Raw genomic sequence first — 21,121 nt, 5'->3', positions numbered from 1 at the left:
CCACAACGTGTTGGACGAGAGTGCTCCACTCCAAAAGAGTGCACTGCGCTCTGATGCTATCTCGCCTGACATCTCGTCAGGTCTGTGACTGGGGTGCCAAGACTGGGCAGTTGAAGCGCTCTAGCCGATACTATCAGCCCAGTGTGTGTGTTTGATTGCCGGAGGGGGGGTCGTGTTATTGGGATGTGATGGCGGAAGGGGAGGGGGGGGTGGTTGTCCTGGGGACAAACTGCTCGTGATTGGGCGATAATGTTTTCCATGACGGGCATTGCACAGGCTTTGGAAGATTATGCTGGTCGGGACAGTCCCCCAAGCCAACTCCCCATCTACTGCCCACATCACTCCTTTCCTCTCTGTCTCTCTCTGTCTCTGTCTGTCTGTCTGTCTGTTTGTCTGTCTGTCTCTCTCTCTCTCTCTCTCTCTCTCTCTCTCTCTCTCTCTCTCTCTCGAAATATAAAATTTGATATGATCTCTCTCTCTCTCTCTCTCTCTCTCTCTCTCTCTCTCTCTCTCTCTCTCTCTCTCTCTCTCTCTCTCTCTCTCTCTCTCTCTGTCTGTCTGTTTAAGGACCGGTTGTAAGAAAAGGCGTCGCCTTAAACCTCTATCCTTGAAAAATAAAGTTCCATCATCAAAGTTCCATCATCTCTGGGGTTGTTTTTGTTTTTTTTCCTAGTCATAGTTATAGTAAAATAGTTTAGTCCCTCTTTAAGGCGAGGGCCAGATGCAAAAAAGCATCTATGCCTATTCTTGTCACCCTCGACAAAATAAAGATTTGTCATTGTCATTCTCTCTCTCTCTCTCTCTCTCTCTCTCTCTCTCTCTCTCTCTCTCTCTCTCCTCTCTCTCTCTCTCTCTCTCTCTCTCTCTCTCTTCTCTCTCTCTCTCTGTCTCTCTCTCTCTCTCTCTCTCTCTCTCTCTCTCTCTCTCTCTCATTGACTTTTTAGCAGTACGTACGGTTGGACTGATAACGTCAGTAAAATCTTGACATGAAAACCTCAGTGAAATTAATGCAGAACGACAAAGAAACATAATTGATCACACTCAGTAGGCCTACTGACCGATTTTCGCCTGCTTGCGACACATGAGAACATAGAGCGGTCAAGGAAGTATTCGACTTTGAACGATGTTGTCACTTTAGTGTTGTATTCAATTAACAATAAACAATGGTGACCGATTTCAACTATGATGATCGGATGAACGACACTGAAAGTATACCAAGTTTGAGAGAGAGAGAGAGAGAGAGAGAGAGAGAGAGAGAGAGAGAGAGAGAGAGAGTGTGTGTGTGTGTGTCTGTGTCTGTGTCTGTGTGTGTGTCAGTGGAAGTACCAATTAAAAAGATTCGTAACGTTGTAATGGACGGAAATCTAAATACAACGAATGACCTGTTGGATTATGCACTAATAGGTCACATCTTTCAGGCTAATATTGTGTTTGTGAAGAACATAGTTGAATAAATATAACTCGCGTGGCAATAAATGTACACACGTAACGTGGAAGTAAGTCGGCTAACTTAAGCCTCGTGAATTAATGAAACAAACTCGTGAATCAATCAAGTAAATAGACGTGAAAGGATAATTATGATCTTTTGTTTGAGTTTATGTCCAAATCGTCTTTTCTCTTCTTCACCACATCATCATGCATTCAACAGAAAACGAAATTATAATATTTTAAAAAAAAAGTAACAAAAAAGAGTACAACTCACGTGTAAAGAAAGAAATCCTCAAAAGTGTGCTTTTCTGGTGGAACAAACTCACAAACTGGTGTTACCAAGAGAATCAGCCTCGTGCACTGTTTTATCAAGGGCGTACGTTACTGACGAATGCGCCAATCGCAGTGATCTCCCTTTTTCACACACTTTGCTTTCCGCCGCTGCTCAGTTTGTCAGAAGGGGTCCAAGTCGACCAAAAGTGGGTGCATTCCCTGTAGGAGTTTTTGGGTGCTTTTCCTTTAGCGTTTCGCCGATCTTGCTGAGAGTCACGTGATGCTTAAAGCCACATCGGTAAAATGTGATATTTATTTTATCCTTTTATTTTTATTTTTCAAAGGAGCTTCGATTCAGTGTTGCATTTTTAAATGCATAAATGAGTAAATTCATCAATTTCTCCTGTCGAACCGCATTTTAAATGTATGAATCACGCACTTGGTGCGAGAATGAGCAGTGTCGTAGCCTACTTTCTTGTGCACCCGGGTGTATTCCCTGTACATACAGGAAAAACGCCCACAGGGAATGCACATTACAGTTCTGGTGGACTTGGACCCCTTCTGTCTCAGTTTGTCAACACGCCGTCTCAAGTTCCAGACGTTGTCACGTCTTCTGTGCAGCGTAAGGGGCGGGGTTGTGGGGGGCTGGAGGGGGGGGGGGGGATGAAAGGGCCATTTCCTAGGCGTGAGTGCTACGGGAGAGCTGAGTTCCTGTTATAGGCATGTGATGTGAGTGCTCAGTACTTACTATGCGTAGTATAATAAGGGTTGCCTGCCAAAACGATCTATCTACTAAGGCAGAATGAAGGGCGATAGACGCTTTCAGCGGGCACATACGCACTAAACTAGATTAGTGTTACAACGATTGTACTCAGTGTCTCAGTCACAGCTGATCGTTCTCCGTCTCACAACCAATCATTGAGTTTTTCTCGCCAAGTCTGTGGGAATCTGTGGGAAAGTTCCAAATTGAACAAAACTAACACACAAAACAAGAAAAGTTACATTTGTGGAACGTTTAATTCAGGACAAAACAACACCTTCACAAGAACCTCGTCCTGACGGCCTTCAAGTTATTGTGAGACAACAAGAGACACAGAAATAAAGAAATGATGCAGTGAGTTATCTCAGAACGCCCGTCAAATGGTCGTGACAACGACGTCTGTTGTGTCAGTCTCTTGTTTGCCATATCCACGACGCCATATCAGGCTCACGCATTTATTCGCCGATTTATCAGTCAGTCATTTACTCGGTCATCGAAAACAAGACATCCATTGGCCTTGCTTCATCGGTCAATTTAAGCTTTAATAACAAGTTTAAATGGATATAAGCGCTCTACTTAACTAAAGACGACAAGCTTGGGCGTGAGACAGGGCTGGATCTGGCTAATGAACCTTTCGTCTCAAGGAGAGACACAAAATACCCATTTCAAATGCCAAACCCCCCCACCCCCCCCCACCCCCCCCCCCCCCCCCCCAGCCCCTAGGTGTGCCTTTGCCTCATTTAGGAAGCCCCTCCCTCTCACACACAAGGTCTAGCCCTTTGAGAGCTACTGATCGAGGTGAAAACAGAGAATGTTATTACCAATTGAGTGCCCCATATGGCTTTTTGACCAATCAGGACGAATTCTAGGTGACCCTCTAAATGTTATAACGTTCAGACAGGGACCCTTTTTGTTTATCACGCTAAAAATTAACAAGACAAAGTAAAAATGTAATTCAACAATATCAGCGTGATTTATTCTAAAGAATAACACATCAAATGCTGTCAGGTAATACTCTCTTTATCTAAAAAATACCGAAAAGTGAGTTTTGTCGGTGGGTGCGTAACGGAACAGCAAGGCACCGCCCGTCGTGTGAGTATGCAATGCCGACCACTCACTTGAAATCTAAATGTTCAAAGTTCGGAAAAATCAAGTGAAATTGCGCCACTCGCTTTACATCAAATGTATCTTTACGTCATTTCCCATCCGTCTGGAGTCGGTTCTAAATCTGTCGCTCTCTGTTCAACGAGAAAAAGCGAAGCAACCGAAACGCATGTTCAACATGGTTTATCTTGTGAGTTGTGTGTCCGAAAGGCATTTGATCTATGAATATTCATCACGTCAGGTGTGTTACTCTGATTGGCTGACTCAGGTCACGAGAATTCTTTGACTGACAGGCATAATCAAGTAGATGCGCTCAAGTTCCCATTGCGGCTGTTCTGTCAAATTCGCGGGGTCGCTTCGAAATTTCTTTTGGTCGAATTAAACGGTAATAAAACCATTATTTCTAATATGCTGACTGTTAGCAAATGATAACAGACATGTCTCACAAACGATATCAGCATTCGCCTAAAAGGCTCATGCTTGATATCTTTTTTCTCGACATGTCTTGTTATCATTTGCTAACAGTCAGCATATTAGAAATAACTCATAATATAGACTGTATCTCTATGTATGGGTGAAAACAGAGAATGATATAGACTGTATCTCTATGTATGGGTGAAAACAGAGAATGATATAGACTGTATCTCTATGTATGGGTGAAACCAGTTTCCTGGCACCCCGCAAGGCAACAAAAAGGTGCATAGAATAAACAAGCCGCAGTCAATGTCATTCTCCAGTTTAAAATGTAAAGATGACAGCACTGCCGCCTCCGTTTCATTGGTTTGAATGGGTTCTGGCCGAACGATACGCGATACACACAGGAGAACTATTTCCGATTCACTTTTACCGCGGAAATGATCTAGCTTGGTCAGTTATTACCTGATCTGGAACATTGTTATCAGAGTTGATTCAGTGGAGAGATTAGTAGACTGATTGAGTATTTGTATCGGTTGATGAATTTTGTGGCGGTTAATGAGAGAAATAATGGTGGAGTTATTAGGCTGGTGGACTATTTTGTGTGAGTTAATGAGGAAGGTTGCTGGAGTGATGGAGCTGTGGGTCAGGCTGACCTACGTCATGCATTACCTGTCACCATGGCCACGGGTCAGTTCATTCATTACCTGCATCTTACAAATACAGTGGGACCCCATTTTAAGACCCCCCGATTGAAGACTTGTCTCCCGGTTTTTTTCAGATTTTCTGTTCATAACTTCTGTAACTTTAACCCCATTTTAAGACCCCCCGATTGAAGACTTGTCTCCCGGTTTTTTCAGATTTTCTGTTCATAACTTCTGTAACTTTAACCCCATTTTAAGACCCCCCGATTGAAGACTTGTCTCCCGGTTTTTTTTCAGATTTTCTGTTCATAACTTCTGTAACTTTAACCCCATTTTAAGACCCCCCGATTGAAGACTTGTCTCCCGGGTTTTTTCAGATTTTCTGTTCATAACTTCTGTAACTTTAACCCCATTTTAAGACTCCCTCCTTTTTAAGACCTGATTTTCTCAGAATGTCTTGAGATTTAAGAAACGGGGTTCCACTGTAGAGGTCGTGGCATTAAAGCCGTGACTGAAGACTCGAAGACGACGTGTATAATACTGTTTCCCCCGTTAGTCAGTTGTAGACGCCGGGTTCGTTCTGCGTATAAAGAAATGCGTCATGCACTCATTTAGTTGATGCTCGACTGGCAGTAATGTTTGGGTTAATTAGGTAATGAGTTTCGCGGAAGTTGTTTTGGTTTTCTTGGTCTGCGTACTCTCTCTCTCTCTCTCATTCCCTTTCTCTCTCTGTCTCTCTCTGTCTCTCTCTGTCTCTGTCTCTCTCTCTCTCTGTCTCTCTCTCTCCCCCCCCCCCCTTCTCCAAATAGGTGCGCATGCCTGGGAGACGGTTGGGAGGGGGTCGAAGGTAGAAGCCTATAAGTACCATGTGTATTGCAACGCAATGCCTGCGTCACCAAGATGTTGAGCGATCACTCTTGTTCTTTTAAGTTTGTTTTTTCAGTTTGTGTTTTTGTGTGTGTGTTGTTGTTTTGATTTGCGCTTAGTAAGGAGAGACAGTGCATGAGAGGAGAGGGGGGTGGTGGTGGTGGTGGTGTTTGTTTCTGGGTCAGTGTGCTGTTGGTGGTTGTTCCTTGATTGTGTGCTGAGTGCAGTGCGTATTTATTGAAATCACTAGAGACTGAAACGGATTGTGCAATGAGCTACGTACATTAGCACGACAACACTTGACTAAACGCTTCCGGCACACCCATTCCACCATCCACCAGCTTCTTTCATTTATTGAAGAGGCCTTACTTTCGATACCCCTTCCCCTGTTTCAAGTTTCCTCTCCTGCTTCCTCAGTGCTGAGTTTGTTGAAATGCCGTCAGTAATATGCTGTGATTTCAAACGGTGCGCTACGTGATCCGCATCAGTCAGTGAACTATGAGTGTTATGGCTGGCAAACTGCTGCTTTGGTGGGTGGGGTCTCACGACTTTGGTGGGTGGGGTTTCACGACTTTGGTGGGTGGGGTCTCACGACTTTGGTGGGTGGGGTCTCACGACTTTGGTGTAGAAAGCCAAATGCTCGTCTTAAAACTCAATGTATCGATTGGAGATTGGATTTCCCTTCTTTGAGTCATGTGACGTCAGAGGCCTACAAAACTTTATCGATTGGAGATTGGATTTCCCTTCTTTGAGTCATGTGACGTCAGAGGCCTCCAAAACTTTATAATTGGGCGTTTCAGGTTGACCGAAACTTTAAAGGAACTACAAAACACACGTCATGTTTTTGATTGCATGTGTGTGTGTGCTGTTTAATGTCAAAACAACAACAAAGACTCAAAGTCAGTACATGACCTGTGACAGTGTTTTGTAGTTCCTTTGAAGTTTCGGTCAACCTGAAACGCCCAAATATGAAGCTTATGTGTTTGATTGCATGTGTGTGTGCCCGGGCTCGTTCAATCGTCAAAACAACAACAAAGTCATAGTACCTGAAAGGAATTCGATCGATACATAAATGTTATTTGCGTTTTTGACCAAAGTATGACATTTTACACAGATTTAGACAATCTTTGTTCACCTCGACCGCCAGCGCGGTCTCGGAGAACAATGACTGTCTCGATCTGTGTAAAATGTCATATTTTGGTCAAACACGCAAATAACGTATAGTATACTGGCACGCACTTGGGGTGGGGAGGTGGGTGGGTGTAAGACTGAAGAGTCGTTAGATCCCAACTTTCACCCACCTAAAATCATGTCAAGATTTCAACTCGCGGGATCGTCCTAAACTGATAGAATCAGCAGCACAATGTAGAACTGAACTGCGCGTGACTCTCTCTCTCTCTCTCTCTCTCTCTCTCTCTCTCTCTCTCTCTCTCTCTCTCTCTCTCTCTCTCTCTCTCTCTCTCTCTCTCTCTCTCTCTCTCCCTCCCACACACACTCACACACACACACACGCACACACATACACTCACACGCACGCACTGTGACGCGCGCACGTGCGCACATACGCGCCCATACACTCACACACACACACACTCTCTCACACACAATCTAAGTCAAGTACAATACGGTCTTATCATTGGAACACTGGTACTCTCCATTCAAAATAGTGGCGGCCAGGGGTTCTCTGATCTGCCAGGTCCCACTTGAGCCGTCAGTCGTGGCCTGGGGCAGAGAGTGAACCTCTCTGTAACCACGGATCACCATCTGTAACCATGGATCACCATCTCTTTGGCCTGTCCGGGGAGACTGGACACACCTGCTCGCTGGAACACTTACCTGCCTCGGGACTCTCGGGGTGATCTTTGATCAGTCGTGAGCCACTCTAGCCTTGCCCCCCATTTTTCACCTGGGTACCTCACCTTACACCTGAGTTCGGTGGCGGCCTCCTTCTCAGTTTAGCTACCTTCTCTTCAACAACCACCACTCCTCCACGCTCCTTCCATTGTTAAACCCCCTGCAAAATGGGTTGGACATCTCTGCGTGATGTATTGTGTAAACAAAAATTTTTAAAAATCCATCTCACACGGCATAAATAAATAGATCCCTGCGCCTTGAGTCCGAGTCTGGAGATACGCGCGCGATATAAGACTTCATATAACAGTGTTGTTCCCAGGCCGGTCTTCTGTCATTGACGTATATTTGTTTGATCTGAAGAATTGGTCTGACTCCTAGTCCGAGCTCAACGTCTAATAGTGTTGACATGAAGGAGGACTTCTGACCATCACATTTCCTACAAAGCGGACAAACTCATGAACATTTGAACCTATACATACTTTCGGCCCAGCTCCAACTGACCGCAGTGACCTCTGAGGCTGTCAACAACACTGCCACTGAAACAGGCGTATCGTATTGAGTCGTATCTCAATATGATTTCTTGTTTGTCATTCTACATTATCGGCACTTGGAATTATCTGAGGTGCGGTGCCTTCGTCAGTACTGGTACACAAAATAGCCCGCCTGGGACCCACCCTGGGGGTGTTCAAGTCCCACCTACTGTACACAGAGCCCCCCCCCCCCCCCCCCCCCTCGACCTACCTGGCTCGCCTTGGGCCTCGCATCTGTAACTGAGTCTGGGCCAAGTGGGTGGAGGAGCCCTGGCGATGAACCCAATGCGATGGGGAGGGAGGAGACCGGGGGGGGGGGGGGGGGATCCTCCTTCTGTTTGTCACGTGACAAGTTTCAATTTTACTCTCTCTCTCTCTCTTTGTCTCTCTCTCTCTCTCTCTCTATTTGACCCTGTCTCTGTCTCTCTATGTCTCTGTCTCTCTACTTGTCTGGCTCTCTCTCTGGCTCTCTGGCTGTCTCTTTCTCTATTTCTCTGTCAGTCTGTGTGTCTCTCTCTCTCTCTCTCTCTCTCTCTCTCTCTCTCTCTCTCTCTCTCTCTCTCTCTCTCTCTCTCTCTCTCTCTCTCTACATGAGAAGAGACAGCGCTGGACAAACATGCTGTCCAGACATAGCTTCAAGAGGCATGACTGTCAATGTCCTATATACAGTATTACATTTGTACATCCGTCAGTGTTGGCCTTCACCTCTTTCCGTGAGCGGGAGAGACAGAATTGGTCATACTGCTCTTGAACACAGTGGTTCATAAGAGTCACACACACAGCAGCTTGTCACGTGATCTGTATTATGAATAGCTTTGCTCATATGTGTTTTAACAGACTATAAGGTCTGCTGTTCACACGACTTTTCCCTGCGGGGGTTTGGAGAGGTCATCGTTGGCAGTGAAAAATTACTCCTGAGGTCCCTGCCAGACTGTAATTTGACCCGACCTTATTTACATAACATACACACGTGTGAAGAGATGGGCTAGGTATGACATGCGTGACGGTCTTTCTGACGTATGTAGGAGGATCCCTGCAAAATGGGTTGGACAGTTCTCTCACCTCCCTGCGTGTATGTTCTGTCAGGAATGAATCTGGACAGGTACAAGTGGGATGTATAGATCAGAAGTCAGCAGGGAGACGTGAGCTGCCGGTTGCTGTTTTACACCGGTATTTGACGAGTCTAGAATTAAAGTGGCAACACCCAGGACAGCTATAGAGATTCATGGTGCCAGAGACAGAGCCAGAGAGCGCTGGGCCAGAGAGGGAGAGAGAGAGAGATAGAGGGTGGGAGAGAGGGGGGGGGGGGGATAGAGGGGGGAGAGAGGGGGGGGGAGAGAGGGTTGAGAGGGAGAGAGAGGTTGAGGGGGAGGAGGACAGAGACATGTAGAATCTGGATCTGGATAACCCGCCTGGGTTGGTGGTTGGCGGGTGCGCCACAGAAGCCGACGACGACTATCAACGTGACGTTTTTTGGGTGTGCGCATCTAAAAGAGTCTTAAAAGTTCACTGTACACAAGGTGGATATAGTGTACAACTCCAGCTGGTCTTCTTGCTGCTGTACTTGCGGTTTTAGTCCGTTTGCCCTAGAATGTAGGCTTTTCAAGCACAGTTAAAAAATGCTATGTTACAATGTTAAAAACTGGATAAAAACTACTGAGGCTCTCACACTGGTTTCTGCCCCCCTAACGCCGATGAGAAGGCGCTGGGCGTGGTCAGGGTGACGGTGGCTTCGCTCAAATTGTTCCACTCGATCACTGTCTTTATAAAGAACGAGTTCCTGTATTGATCAGTCTTTGAGGTAGGAGCTTTGAAACAGCGGCTGTTGTTGGTTGCCTGTCTCTGGATGATGTTTTGGCTCTCATACGCCTCGTAGGCTTTAGGCTTGACTCGGCGCCGAGAGTGAGGAAGGAGTCAGGGGGTAGGTAGGGCAGGTACAAGTCCATTGATGATTTTGAACAGCATCGTCAGGCGAATGGCGCAGGTGTGGCAGGGACGTAAGCGGAGTTGCCAGGTGAGGGGTGGGGATCAGTCACCTTTATACCAGGGCTGGGGCAGGCAAAGAACCATCAAGTGTCCCTCTCACAGATGTCCCTCCAAGTTTCTAGATCACTGAGAGCACATGCGAAGATAATGTTTGGGTAGAGGTAGCACTGGCAAAAGTGGACTGGATGTTGTGTCTTGTCACCTATCAATGTTTCTATGCAAAGAGGGGGAAGGGAGTGCTGGCAGATGTCTGCCACGCCAAGCTAGAGCAGTAATGAACTTGTCAAGAAATGATATATATGCTGTGATCTCATGTCTCCTAGTGTTGGACTCTCTCTGCCTGTGGCAGCACAGTGGAGCCCGGCCCGTGTTACTACTCCCACCCCCACCCCCGGCCCTTGTTACTACTCCTACTGGGCGGGGATGTAGCTCAGTCGGTAGCGCGCTGGATTTGTATTCAGTTGGCCGCTGTCAGCGTGAGTTCGATCCCAGGTTCGGCGGAAATTTATTTCACAGAGTCAACTTTGTGTGCAGACTCTCTTCGGTGTCCGAACCTCCCCCCGTGTACACTACATTGGGTGTGCACGTTAAAGATCCCACGATTGACAAAAGGGTCTTTCCTGGCAAAATTGCTTAGGCACAGTTAATAATTGTCTACCTATACCCGTGTGACTTGGAATAATAGGCCGTGAAAGGTAAATATGCGCCGAAATGGCTGCAATCTACTGGCCGTATAAAATTTCATCTCACACGGCATCACTGCAGAGCGCCTAGAACTGTACCCACGGAATATGCGCGATATAAGACTCATTGATTGATTGATTGATTGATACTCCCACCCCCACCCCCTGATTGAAGACATCTGCCCTTGTAAGACCTTGCTTACTCACATGTTCTCTTCATAACTTAACCTCTCTCAATTATTGTCCTCCATTGAGGGACCAGCTCCCTTTTCTGATATAGTTGGAAAGCTTAACATGGGGGGAGGGAGGGTTGCATTGTAGTCTAGCAGGCAACTATTTTTGTTCTCAGTTGTCTTGGAGACTTTCTTTTCTGCTCTTTGCCTGATGTGTGATTGATGCTGATAAGGGTATCATGGTACTTCAGGTGATTTTCAATGAAAGTTTATGGACAGTGACCATTTGGGATCGTACAGGGGATGATGATGATGATGATGATGATGATGATGATGGTGATGATGATGATGATGATGATGATGATGATGATGATGATGATGATGGTGATGATATTGATTGATTGATTGATTGATTGATTGATTGATTGGTTTGGATTGGATGATTGATGATGACGACGATGATGATGTTGACGACAACGACAAGGATTACAATAACAATCAAGATAATGACGGAGACTACTGTTTGTGTTTCAGGTGATAGTGGATGACCTGGACATGGGCACGGTGTTTGAGTTTCCATGCCAACGGTGGTTTGCGCTTGACGAGGACGATGGTCAGATCTCCAGGGAGCTGATCCTCAACGTGGGACCAAGAGACTCCTCCGCAGGTGGGTCTTGCTTCTGTGACAGGGTGACGCAGTAGTCCCGCTTGTCACAGGCAGTTGCTCCCCATTGATGGAGTTGTCACCCTGCCAAAGCATGAGCTATTTATAGTAGCTCGACGTTTTTGTACGTTTGGTTTCCTTATGCCCAGCGTGTGAGTTTGTTTGCGAGTCTTTGTGTGCTAAAGCACCAGTTGAGTGTACTAATTGTAACAGCATTTTGGTATTCAGATCAGCTGCTTTGCTAACTCTACGCATAGGATAGCAGGTTTGTATAATATACATAGTAAACAGATTTGTTTATTTGATCCAGCGATTCTGAAAAGCCCATGAACTCCCCCAAGATTTATTTTAGCCTGTGTAAACTGTTAAAGCTTATTAAATATCTTGCAGCATTTTACTAACATGGACTAGAGCTTTGAAACTTTACATACTTTTTACATTTAGTCAAGTTTTGACTAAATGTTTTAACATAGAGGGGGGAATCGAGACGAGGGTCGTGGTGTATGTGTGTGTGTCTGTCTGTCTGTGTGTGTGTGTAGAGCGATTCAGACTAAACTACTGGACCGATCTTTATGAAATTTGACATGAGAGTTCCTGGGTATGATATCCTCAGACGTTTTTTTCATTTTTTTGATAAATGTCTTTGATGACGTCATATCCGGCTTTTCGTGAAAGTTGAGGCGGCACTGTCACGCTCTCATTTTTCAACCAAATTGGTTGAAATTTTGGTCGGGTAATGTTCGACGAAGCCCGGACTTCGGTATTGCATTTCAGCTTGGTGGCTTAGAAATTAATTAATGACTTTGGTCATTAAAAATCTGAAAATTGTGAAAAAAATAAAAATTTATAAAACGATCCAAATTTACGTTCATCTTATTCTCCATCATTTTCTGATTCCAAAAACATATAAATATGTTATATTTGGATTAAAAACAAGCTCTGAAAATTAAAAATATAAAAATTATGATCAAAATTAAATTTTCGAAATCAATTTAAAAACACTTTCATCTTATTCCTTGTCGGTTCCTGATTCCAAAAACATATAGATATGATATGTTTGGATTGAAAACACGCTCAGAAAGTTAAAACGAAGAGAGGTACAGAAAAGCGTGCTATCCTTCTCAGCGCAACTACTACCCCGCTCTTCTTGTCAATTTCACTGCCTTTGCCATGAGCGGTGGACTGACGATGCTACGAGTATACGGTCTTGCTGCGTTGCATTGCGTTCAGTTTCATTCTGTGAGTTCGACAGCTACTTGACTAAATGTTGTATTTTCGCCTTACGCAACTTGTTGATTTTTATGACCTGTGGACATAGGATACGTCTTGTTGACCTTCCTCAAACTTCAAGGTCACAGCGAGGTCATGTTTGAGTAAATGTATGAAAAAGGATATTTGATATTTCTTAACAAACTTTCAAGCTGGCCTTTAAAATTTTACACATTGTGAAGGTTTGATGACCACCAGGCATGGCATGACCCTCAAAAAAGTTCAAGGTCACAACAGGGTCATGATCAGGTCAATAAATAAATAATTATCAATTTCTTGAATATTTTTGTAGGCTGGAGCTTTGAAACTTTATCAGTTTATGTTTTCTAGGGTTTGATTCTTTGTACTTCCAGATATGATACAAGCTTGGTTGATCTTAGTCACAAGGTCACATAAGGGTCCTGTTTAGGTTAAAAAGAAGAATGGAAAATGACTATACTTTCTCCAACATTGGCAATATCTTTAACACATCACACACTCCCAGTCAACAACCAGACGGCTATAAGCTACTCAGCTGGGAGAAAACTGAAAGAGATGTACACAGCATAAATATTTATAACCGTGTACTTTTTATCTAGTGATCGAAGCACCCCATTATTGTGATTTTGCTCTTTCTGTCTGTCTGTGTCTGTTGTTCTATCTGTCTTGTTTGTCTGATCTTTTTTCCGACATTTCTTCTGCCTGTGTAATTTTCCTGTATTTCTGACGGAAACTTAGTTTCCCTGAAAGCATCTGCAAGTACGCGTGCTTTTTGTTTGTGGTTGGTTGGTTGGTTGGTTGGCTGGGTGGTACCTTGATCTTCAGACTGTCTTCATCTTCATCTCTATCATATGTTGACTGGTGTGTGTGCCCCTCACTTTGATTGTGTCTTCATTCATGTGTTTGTTTGTTGATACATGGCCATCTTCTTGTCTTTGTTCATTTGTTTGTTTGTTGATACATGGCCATCTTCTTGTCTTTGTTCATTTGTTTGTTTGTTGATACATGGCCATCTTCTTGTCTTTGTTCATTTGTTTGTTTGTTGATACATGGCCATCTTCTTGTCTTTGTTCATTTGTTTGTTGATACATGGCCATCTTCTTGTCTTTGTTCATTTGTTTGTTTGTTGATACATGGCCATCTTCTTGTCTTTGTTCATTTTTATCTCAAATGTCTTTGTTGTTTGACATGCTGCTCTTTGTTTTGTTGGGTCCAGACAGAGGTAAGCTTGGTAACCGAGGGTGACGTTATTAGATGGAGTGTGACGTTTTGATTTTGACTGTGGTGATGGTCTTCCCTTTCTTTCTTTTAATTTGTTCATGTTTGCCTGTAGAAGTTCTCTGACAATTAGACGGACAATATGTCTTGCTGATTAGGGAAACACATCATTTCTGTTTCCACCTTGTCTTTTAAACCTGATTATAAAACAATGTTAATAAATAAATAAAAAGCTGTTGGAGTTTGGGAACTCAATTGTGTGGTGTCAGTTAACAAGTTAAACTCTTAAACTATTGGTTCTTGTCTTGTTGTGGAATTAATAAGTGTGCTGTCCATTATATATACTGTGAGTGTTAACATAATCTAGTATTTTACAGTTTTAAAAAACCTGTTCATGAAAGGATGGAAAAGAAGAATTTGATTTGCATTTAAATTCGTCCTTATTTTTTCCCTATCTTCCTTCATTCCTTCCTGTCAGTATCCTGCGTCAGTCTTTCTCTCTTGTCTCCTTTCTTAAGCTTTAAGAGGAAAATCTGCTTTTAGGAGGAAGATTTGGCACAGAAAAGCTGTAGAATAAACATGTGTGTTGTTTTTGTCTAGCTCTTGCTTGTATTTGTTTCTGCTACTCTTATCTTTTGATCTCTGGGGGGCTGGCTGTTCTTTTTTTTTTTTTTTTGCTTAACGCCCAGCCGACCACGAAGGGCCATATCAGGGCGGTGCTGCTTTGACATATAACGTGCGCCACACACAAGACAGAAGTCGCAGCACAGGCTTCATGTCTCACCCAGTCACATTATTCTGACACCGGACCAACCAGTCCTAGCACTAACCCCATAATGCCAGACGCCAGGCGGAGCAGCCACTAGATTGCCAATTTTGAAGTCTTAGGTATGACCCGGCCGGGGTTCGAACCCACGACCTCCCGATCACGGGGCTGGCTGTTAGATGACTCACTTCAGGCTGTTGGCAAGATTAACGATTAACTCAACCACAACTAAAACGCAGAAGCTGATCTGTCAATACTGAAAAAAATAGTGTGAGCAGAAGAGGGTTTTTTTCAAAGTGTTACGTTATGTGTACTGAAACTGGACAAAAAAAGATGAGGGAAACTGCTTAGTGACGAAGTTACTCTGTTACTCTGTGTCTATCTGTGCGTCAGTCTGTCTGTCAGTCTGTCTGTCAGTCTGTCTGCACCTCTGTCTGTGTCTCTTTCTCTACTTGCATGTGCTTCAGTATGTGTGTGTGTGTGTGTGTGTGTGTGTGGTGTGTGTGTGTGTGTGTGTGTGTGGTGTGTGTGTGTGTGTGTGCGTGTGCGTGCGTGTGTTCGTGTTGTTTGCAAGGGGGAGCTCTGAACACTTGTTCAGTAGAAGTCAAAACTGCACATCTGGCAAAGTACATTTTACACTGATTGTGCTTTTTCTTCCCCAGTTTCATTGTTGTTGTTTCTCTTGTTATTGTTTATCTGGTTTCCGTTGTTCTTCTAATTGTTGTCATTCTTGATTTGGTAGGACATTGGTTGCCTTATTAACAGCAAGAGTCGCTAAACTTTGTTCAGTTGCTTTCGAAGCACGCTGCCCAGGAGACAGGGAGATTAGAAAAGAAGCAGCAAACTTCAGAACTATTCAGTTTGTCTTTTACTTTCTTTTATGTTTGCAAGCTCACATAAAATCATTTATGCAACAAACTCAGACTCACGCCAAATTTGTGATAGATAAAGGACGCTTTATTTTTTAAAGCGACGGAGATCAGACTTATATGTACATTATAACAAATATAAAGTGGTCCCGCTGTACATGGTTAAAAAAATCACGCGGTTATATAAACCGTACCTCTCACGTTCACCTGCTAGCGGGATCACCTGAAACACAAAAATCCCACAAAGCATTCAACTGGCCAAGTAGACCTAAAAAGGGGGATAACATCTCATTTTCACACTTTCTCATATATTTACATCAAGCAAAATTAATCAGTCATTCATTCTGACTAGAGATTATCATATTATGCATCAATAAAGCCTCAATAAAATCTCATTATATACACAAAATCAAACGTGTGGGCATTGACCGCCACATCTGTGGAATCTCTCAAAAGGGGTTCCACAGCAACCCCACACCAGATCCCGTACACAAGCATGCGACTGTGTCGCATCAATTCCCTATGTTTCATGGTTAAATCTGTGAAATTGGCATGGGATTGGGTTACACACTGGGTTACGAATGTCTCTAATACTTTTTGTTGAGGGCAATATCTGACCGTGAACTTTATTTTTTCAACATAATTGAATTGTTTTTCATCATTGGTAAGTTTCACTGGTAAACTAAGCTCACTCACATTGTAATAGTGACAGTTTTTCAAAATAGCAAAGTGGAGCATGAATGTCTTTGTGTACTTTTTGTTGTTCACTGGTGATTCTAAATATGACAAAAACTAGCTGTTTATTGTACATTGGTGTTGTTTAGTAGGGGTGTTTTGGGAATTATTAATTCTGGTGTTTTTTCGTTTGCTAAATGTATGAGTTGTTCTTTAGCTATTGATCCCTTAATTTAATTTAGGCTCAACCCTGAATCGTGATGACTTTGAATTGTGTTAATGTCCGCTCACATCTAATGTTACACACTGTCCGCCAGGTGTTCCCTACATCATCACCGTGCAGATGATTGATCACAGTAATGATCACACACACACACACACACACACACACACACACACACACGCACGCATGCACGCACGCACGCATGCACGCACACACACACACACACACACACACACACACACACACACACATTAAAGTCACCTTTAACTGATTAAAGGTACTGTCCCACAGGTGTTCCGTACATCATCACGGTGCAGACAGGCAAGGACCACGGAGCAGGGACAGACTCTCGCGTCTACATCATCATGCACGGCGACAAGGGCTCAGAGACCAGTGGCAAGATCTGGCTCGAGTCGGGCAAGTTCGAGCGCGGCATGACGGACATCTTCAATGTGGATGTCATGTCCATGTTGTCGCCGCTCTCCCACGTCGACATCGGTCACGACAATTCGGGCGTGGCGTCGGGCTGGTTCCTGGAGGAGCTGAAGGTGTATTGTCCTGTGACGGGCATCGAGCAGACCTTCCCCTGCAGGAAGTGGCTGGCCGCCGACGAAGGCGATGGGCTGATCCAGCGCACCCTGCATGAACAGAGTGGACTACGTATCAAGAAGGAAAAGAGTGAGTTGTCTTGCCTGATGGTTTAAACAAAATGTATTCAAAATACAGAACATGAAACAATTGATGATCAGCAACTGCGCTACAAACTCAAGAAAAAGTTTATTTTAAATGACCCAAACAATACATCATTCCACAAATATTAATGATGGTGGACATGAAAATTATTTACCAAGAAAAATAAATTGGGAGGGGGAGGGGAGAGTAGAGGGGGGGGGGGGGTCTTGTCTTATAATGTGCATATTTTTCTAGCTTACTCCACGGCATAGGCAGCCACTTTCATCTTCAGAACTCTGTTCGTCTTTCAAACGTCAGTGAATAATTTTTTTGTGCCAGGAGTGCCGTGGCAGGTGTGGGTGTCGACGAGCGACATCAAGAACGCAGGAACAGACGCCACAGTGTACATGGTGCTGTATGGCGACAAGGGCAAGTCCGACGACATCAAGCTGGAGAACAAGGGCGACACCTTCGAGCAAGGTCACATGGACATGTTCAAGATCGACACCAACGACGTCGGTGTTCCCTACAAGCTGCGTGTCTGGCACGACAACGCTGGGGCCTTCGCTGGCTGGCACCTAAATAAGGTACATTGTGTATGTGTGTGTGGGGGGGGGGGGACTAGTGTGTGGTTTTGAACGAGAGAGGTAGAGAGAGTTTTCAGGTGAAATTTCTTAAGATGAATCGTGGAAGAAGTGGAGTATAAAATCAAATAATTGAGATGCATTTGCCTATGACATTCCTGAGTACAAGCTCTCTCAATACAAGCTTCAGCATTTCCAAATGCTCACAAAATTACTTTGAAAATGTCTTGTGGGGGACATGATGAGCAACAGTGTGTATCTGTGGTACTGTATGCATTAGAACCTAACCTTAAATTTTTTACTTTTGTGACTTACACGATGTATAACCAGTTAAAAAGTTGTTTGCTACAAAGAAAAAGAAATTGCTAAAGAATATTTTGGACTTTATTAATAGAATTTGGAACAGTTTTTCATAAATTTTTTTAAAAATTTTTTATTTACTATATTAGTATATATCATAATTGTATTGATTGTATTTATTGTTCAAAATGCCACCATGGGTTATGGACTAATAAAACTTGAACTTGAACTAAAAGCTGACTGTACAACTCATTACGACAGATGGAGATGCAGAGCCTAGGAGGTAAGACACGCTACAGTTTTCCCTGCGACCGCTGGCTGGCGGAGGACGAGGATGACAAGGAGACGATGCGAGAGCTGCCCGCCACTGGCCCGGCCATCAAGAAACCTCTGCCAGGTGACTTATATAGGTTGACTGTATGGGTGTGTGATGCAGTCACATATGCGTGAATACAGCTACATACACAAAGACACACACAGAGACACATTTCTGTTTTGAAAAGACAGACAATAAAGTGTTTGTTATTGTTTTGTTCAGAGGGACATGCACACGCATACACACACACACATGCACGCACGCATGCACGCACACACACACATGCACGCATGCACACACACCACACACATGCACACATGCACACACACCACACACATGCACACGCACACACACACACATAAACACACCCACCATCCTTTGGTAACATGATTCAAAAGACCATGAAATAACAATTGTGAGCTTACCTCGGTATATGGAGACGGCCATCAGTTTATCAATTGCTATGGTTACGCAGTGTCAGTTCACCATATTTAACAATGAATACCTTACACTGTGACAGTGGTACACTACAAGGTGGAAGTCCACACAGGCAAGAAGTCGGGGGCCGGCACCGACTCAAACGTCTACCTCAACATTTTCGGTGACCTAGGCGACACGGGAAAACGCTTCCTGCGCTCTTCCAAGACCAACAAGAACAAGTTTGAGAAAGGACAGGTGGGTCTTCTTGAAGGAATCTATATGTGTAGTGCCCCATGGCCTGTCAGCAGCATAGCTTTATAATACCAGACATCATAATTGTGCACAGTGACTGGTAAAGAGATCAAGGCCACTTCAAAATATTCTTCCTGTGGATGTAGCACTTGACAACACAGGTGATGTACAGTGTGTCATCTCTGGCCAAGTTCGTGAAGTTTCCATCGGCAATATTCAGATTTACCCCCATGTGAGCTTTGTTGCCGCATCTGAAAATCAAAGGGAAGTAAGCGCTCTAAAATGCATACAACATGTGTGATAGAGTTAGTGAGAATTATTCGGAACCATTCTCCTGGCACCTGCGAGAAAAACAAGCAGTGAAATGAAGAAGTGACTTTCATCCTCCTTGTTTTTCATTGACTTGTTTTTTTTCTCGTTGTCACAGTGAAGGAATCTCAACATGATCACTCTTTTTACATTTAGTCAAGTTTTGACTAAATGTTTTAACATAGAGGGAGAATCGAGACGAGGGTCGTGGTGTATGTGTGTGTGTCTGTGTCTGTGCATGTGCATGTCTGTGTGTAGAGCGATTCAGAGTAAACTACTGTACCGATCTTTATGAAATTTTACATGAGAGTTCCTGAGTATGATATCCCCAGACATTTTTTTCATTTTTTCGATAAATGTCTTTTATGACGTCATATCCGGCTTTTTGTAAAAGTTGAGGCGGCACTGTCACACCCTCAATTTTCAATCAAATTGATTGAAATTTTGGCCAAGCAATCTTCGACGCAGGCCAGACTTTGGTATTGCATTTCAGCATGGAGGCTTACAAATTAATTAATGACTTTGGTCTAAAATTATTTTTTATAAAACAATCCAAAATTACTTTTATTTTATTCTTCATCATGTTCTGATTCCAAAAACATATAAATATGTTATATTCGGATTGAAAACAAGCTCTAAAAATAAAAAATATAAAAATTATGATTAAAATTAAATTTCGAAAATCGTTTTAAAAACGATTTCATCTTATTCCTTGTTGGTTCCTGATTCCAAAAACATATAGATATGATATGTTTGGATTAAAAACACGCTCAGAAAGTTAAAACGAAGAGAGGTACAGTAAAGCGTGCTATGAAGCACAGCGCAACCGCTACCACGCCAAACAGGCTCGTCACTTTCACTGCCTTTTGCACTAGCGGCGGACTACGTTCAGTTTCATTCTGTGAGTTCCACAGCTTGACTAAATGTAGTAATTTTGTCTTACGCGACTTGTTTCAGTTTGTGCTGTTAATGCTTATGTACAAGAGAGTAGGCTGCAGATAGGTAAGTGTCTGTTCTCTCACACTATACATGCACTGTGATGTGTTGCCAGGTGGACGAGGTTCTCTCACACTATACATGCACTGTGATGTGTTGCCAGGTGGACGAGGTTCTCTCACACTATACATGCACTGTGATGTGTTGCCAGGTGGACGAGGTTCTCTCACACTATACATGCACTGTGATGTGTTGCCAGGTGGACGAGGTTCTCTCACACTATACATGCACTGTGATGTGTTGCCAGGTGGACGAGGTTCTCTCACACTATACATGCACTGTGATGTGTTGCCAGGTGGACGAGGTTCTCTCACACTGTATACATGCACTGTGATGTGTTGTCAGGTGGACGAGGTTCTCTCACCCTGTATACATGCACTGTGATGTGTTGCCAGGTGGACGAGGTTCTCTCACACTATACATGCACTGTGATGTGTTGCCAGGTGGACAAGGTTCTCTCACACTGTATACAAGCACAGTGATGTGTTGCCAGGTGGACGAGGTTCTCTCACACTATACATGCACTGTGATGTGTTGCCAGGTGGACGAGGTTCTCTCACACTATACATGCACTGTGATGTGTTGCCAGGTGGACGAGGTTCTCTCACACTATACATGCACTGTGATGTGTTGCCAGGTGGACGAGGTTCTCTCACACTGTATACATGCACTGTGATGTGTTGCCAGGTGGACGAGGTTCTCTCACACTGTATGCATGCACTGTGATGTGTTGCCAGGTGGACAAGGTTCTCTCACACTATACATGCACTGTGATGTGTTGCCAGGTGGACGAGGTTCTCTCACACTGTATACATGCACTGTGATGTGCTGCCAGGTGGACGAGGTTCTCTCACACTGTATACATGCACTGTGCATGTGATGTGTTGCCAGGT

General features: G+C 43.9%; 2 protein-coding genes across 2 annotated transcripts in view; one reads left to right on the top strand and one right to left on the bottom strand.

Annotated features, from left to right (window-relative positions):
- The window catches only part of LOC138970592 (cingulin-like), a 30,224-nt gene extending 28,274 nt beyond the window's left edge, over window positions 1-1,950 (bottom strand). The window contains exon 1 of the mRNA XM_070343056.1: window positions 1,703-1,950. The gene's annotated coding sequence lies outside the window, so the exon portion shown is untranslated. The remainder of the gene's footprint in view (window positions 1-1,702) is intronic.
- LOC138970593 (lipoxygenase homology domain-containing protein 1-like) overlaps window positions 1-21,121 on the top strand; it is a 118,400-nt gene that overhangs the window by 58,031 nt on the left and 39,248 nt on the right. Inside the window, exons 12-16 of the mRNA XM_070343059.1 lie at window positions 11,251-11,383; window positions 16,671-17,057; window positions 17,391-17,638; window positions 18,197-18,332; window positions 18,772-18,926. Of these exons, the coding sequence (XP_070199160.1) occupies window positions 11,251-11,383; window positions 16,671-17,057; window positions 17,391-17,638; window positions 18,197-18,332; window positions 18,772-18,926 (1,059 nt within the window). The remainder of the gene's footprint in view (window positions 1-11,250; window positions 11,384-16,670; window positions 17,058-17,390; window positions 17,639-18,196; window positions 18,333-18,771; window positions 18,927-21,121) is intronic.

Source organism: Littorina saxatilis, linkage group LG7, assembly GCF_037325665.1.
Source record: "Littorina saxatilis isolate snail1 linkage group LG7, US_GU_Lsax_2.0, whole genome shotgun sequence".
Lineage (NCBI taxonomy): Eukaryota > Metazoa > Mollusca > Gastropoda > Littorinimorpha > Littorinidae > Littorina > Littorina saxatilis.
The sequence above is the reverse complement of the archived record's forward strand: the minus strand, read 5'-3'. Positions and strand labels throughout refer to the sequence as shown.